Below are 3,740 nucleotides of genomic sequence, written 5' to 3' on the forward strand. Positions count from 1 at the left end.
GCTGTGGCTCAAGTGGAAGGGCACAAAAACTCAGGGGCAGAGCCCAAACTATGAGTTCAAGCCCAGGACTGACACAAAAGGGATTTTTTTTTTTAATTGTAAGTGCCCACATTAGTACTGAATGGAGCTTTCTCCATGTTACTTTCTGTCGGGTGGGAGATTATCTTCAGAGAATCAATAGTAGATATTTCTGGTAGGTTTTGGCAATTCTGAAATACATGAGTCTAAAGTCACTAGATCTGTACAAAAATAGTGAGTGATAGTGAGCTCCTTCCTTCAATAGGAGAGTCATGTTTTAAATTACTTTCAGCTAACTGAATATGTTCTTTGTTATTATATAGATTAAAGAAATCACATTTCATGTTCCTCTGCCACATTCAGCTAAGATCTAAAACATGAGTCTAAGTTTTTAACAGAAGATAATGCTAACTAGTAACTGAATGTGATATTTCATTCTTATACTGTGCCTTATTGTTTAATAAAACAATATATTTTTAGATATAGGGCATGTGTTTGGCATTAAGAGGGGAAAGTAAATACCTTGTCTGCTTTAAGATGTTTAGACTAGCCAGGCATTGATGGTTCATGCCTGTTATCCTAGCTACCAAGGAGGCACATCTCAAAGCCAGCTAGAGGAGGGAAAGTCTGTGAGAATCATCTCCAATTAACTACCAGAAAACCAGAAGTGGAGTTGTGATGAAGTGCTAGAATTGAGCAAAAGAGCTCAGGGACAATGCCCAGGCCCTGAGTTTAGGCTCCATGCCTGACCAAAAAAATAAATAAGGGGCTTGGAATGTGGCTTCGTGGTAGAGTGCTTACCTAGTATATATGAAGCCCTAGGTTCGATTCCTCAGCACCACATAAACAGAAAAAGCCGGAAGTGGAGCTGTGGCTCAGGTGGCAGAGTGCTAGTCTTGAGCAAAAAGAAGCCAGGGACAGTGCTCAGGCCCTGAGTCAAAGCCCCAAGACTGGCAAAAAAAGAAAAATAAAAAGAAAGTATTTTTAGACTAGCAACAAGGGAGAATAGCAAACATTATATTGAATGAATCTAATTCATTCTATTAATAATTCTGATGACTATAAATTATTCAGATACACTATGTTGTAAGCACTAGTCTGAGCCCCTTCTATTTATTACTAATGTGATCTTCATTCCTCATCTAAGTATCCATATCTCCCTTTTTCATTGATGAACACATTGAGCTCAGCAGTGTTCTGTACCTTATGTAGGATCATGTTGCTATACAAGAAGCATTTTAGAGGTCTCCAAAAACAAAGGAGGTTATCCAGAAAATGAGCTTTGAAATGTTAAAAGAAAAAAAAAAAAGCCTGAGGTAAGACAATTAAAGTTAATGGGCAGAATGTTTGGTGAGCTAAGAATAAATAATACACAGGAGCCAAAGAATGCAGGTTTCAAGGCCCTGGCAGTTCACCCCAGAAATCCTAGCTACTTAAGAGATTGAGCTCTGAGGATCACTCTTCAAAGCCAGCCTGGGCAGGAAAGCCCATGAAATTTTTATTTTCAATGAACCACCAAAAAAGCTAGAAGTGGAGCTGTGGTTCAAGTGGTAGAGTGCTAGCTTTGAGGGGAAAAAAAGCTCAGAGACAGCCACCCCCCAGACCCTGAGTTCAAACTCTGGACCAGCACACAACCACATACAAAAAAAATGGTGTTTATTAAAAGAATGGAAAGCAGATGACAAGTTTTAAGTATGTGAATAACAAAACTTTACTGAATTTTGTAATAGGAAAGCATGATAGAGACTAAAGAGTAAACGCTATCATCACAATCTAGAAAAGAGATTATTTGAAGTTTGTATTAAGGAAGTGGTGGTAAAAAAATTTTTAATTGCTTTGCATTCAAATGTCCAAGATTTGGTGATAAGAAAGGTTTTAAGATTAGAAAAATAAAAAAACCATGGATAAATATCATATCTCCCACCTAACAATATGAGTGATTAAATATTCTACTCTCTATAAAGTATGAAAAAACAGGAATTCTTTCTTTCACTCTGACATTTGCCAAGTAGCTTTTTTTTTTAAGTAAATGCACAAACCAATCAAAGAATATGTTCACTCTATCAGGCTAACTAGCTTTCGTTTTTTTAAAAGCATAAGACCACATCTTTAGAACCATATCAATTCCAAACTTTCAAATCTGCATATCACAAAACTTAGATTCTATGGTAAGAGTAAACTCTAATCTTAAACAGACTGATATAACAGAATCTAAAATAGATACATGGCTTGACAGTAATTTTCAGCTTTTCTCTATTAGTATTTTTCCAGTATTATGTAATTTGTTAACCTAATTGTCTTCTTTTTAGTTCTATGTTTTAACAGGTTATTTAGATAGTTCACATTAAGAGATTAGTTCTTCTGCTACTGTTCTTCCTCCTACTGCTACAATTACTGTCCTTTCCTTTCTCTTGGCTCCTCCTCTTCTCCATCTAGGGTACAGACTTTGAAGGGCTATGGATCAAAGCAATCATAGTTCTTTACATGGTTTTGTTCTGCTTGGCTTCTCTGACCATCCCAAACTGGAGAAGATCCTGTCAGGAGTTGTCACCATCTTCTACTTTATTACATTGGTGGGGAACACAGCTATCATTCTGGCATCTCTCCTGGATTCTCATCTCCACACACCAATGTATTTTTTCCTCAGGAATTTATCTTTCTTAGACTTATGTTTCACAACAAGCATCGTCCCTCAGATGCTGGTTAACTTGTGGGGGCCTGAGAAGACCATCAGCTATGTGGGCTGCATCATCCAACTCTATGTTTATATGTGGTTTGGCTCCATCGAGTGTCTTCTTTTGGCTGTCATGTCCTATGATCGTTTCACAGCCATTTGTAAGCCCTTGCATTATTCTGTAATCATGAACCCCCATCTCTGTCTCAAGATGATTATCATGGTCTGGAGCATTAGTCTGGCCAATTCTGTAGTATTATGCACTCTCACTGTGAATTTGCCTAGATGTGGAAACAACCTTCTGGATCATTTCCTGTGTGAACTGCCAGCCATGGTCAAGATAGCGTGTGTAGACACCACCACGGTGGAAATGTCTGTGTTTGCCTTGGGCATTGTCATTGTCCTCACCCCCCTGGCCCTTATCCTTATATCCTATGGTTACATTGCCAACGCTGTGCTGAGAATGAAGTCAAAGGCAGGACAGCGCAAAGCAATGAACACCTGTGGATCTCATCTCACAGTGGTGTCCATATTTTATGGAACAATTATCTACATGTACCTGCAACCAGGTAACAGTGCCTCCAAGGACCAGGGTAAGTTCCTCACCCTCTTTTACACCATTATCACTCCAAGTCTCAACCCCCTCATCTACACCTTGAGAAATAAGGACATGAAGGATGCACTGAAGAAGCTGATGAGGGTTCAGCAGGCCTCTGCAAAGCTGAAGAGGGCCTGGAAATCATAGAAACTATTAAAGTAAATAAGATAGTGTGGTATGCTTTCTAATCATCATTCATTTTTACTAAAACAAATAGCCTTCCAATCACATAGATCCATTTATATAATCTTATATACAATCATGTTGTGGCTACAAACAATATTAGAAACATCATGCTTAGATCTTTTATACCTCCAATTATTCGTATGGCCGTGGATATACAAGTCACTAGTAAGTCCTATATTTTCTTAGAATTTAATACAAGAGTGTTAAACATAAACTTGAATGAATTTCATTTATCTGATAGCCTGCTTGTTTCTTCCATGCCAA

General features: G+C 38.0%; 1 protein-coding gene across 1 annotated transcript; it reads left to right on the forward strand.

Annotated features, from left to right (window-relative positions):
- The first annotated feature begins 2,474 nt into the window (after positions 1-2,474).
- On the forward strand, positions 2,475-3,437 carry LOC125353597 (olfactory receptor 2W1). The gene has a single exon (XM_048349282.1). It carries the CDS (start codon positions 2,475-2,477, stop codon positions 3,435-3,437), a length of 963 nt encoding a protein of 320 aa, XP_048205239.1.
- Positions 3,438-3,740: the final 303 nt, after the last annotated feature.

This window comes from Perognathus longimembris, chromosome 6 (genome assembly GCF_023159225.1).
Source record: "Perognathus longimembris pacificus isolate PPM17 chromosome 6, ASM2315922v1, whole genome shotgun sequence".
Taxonomy (NCBI): Eukaryota; Metazoa; Chordata; class Mammalia; order Rodentia; family Heteromyidae; genus Perognathus; species Perognathus longimembris.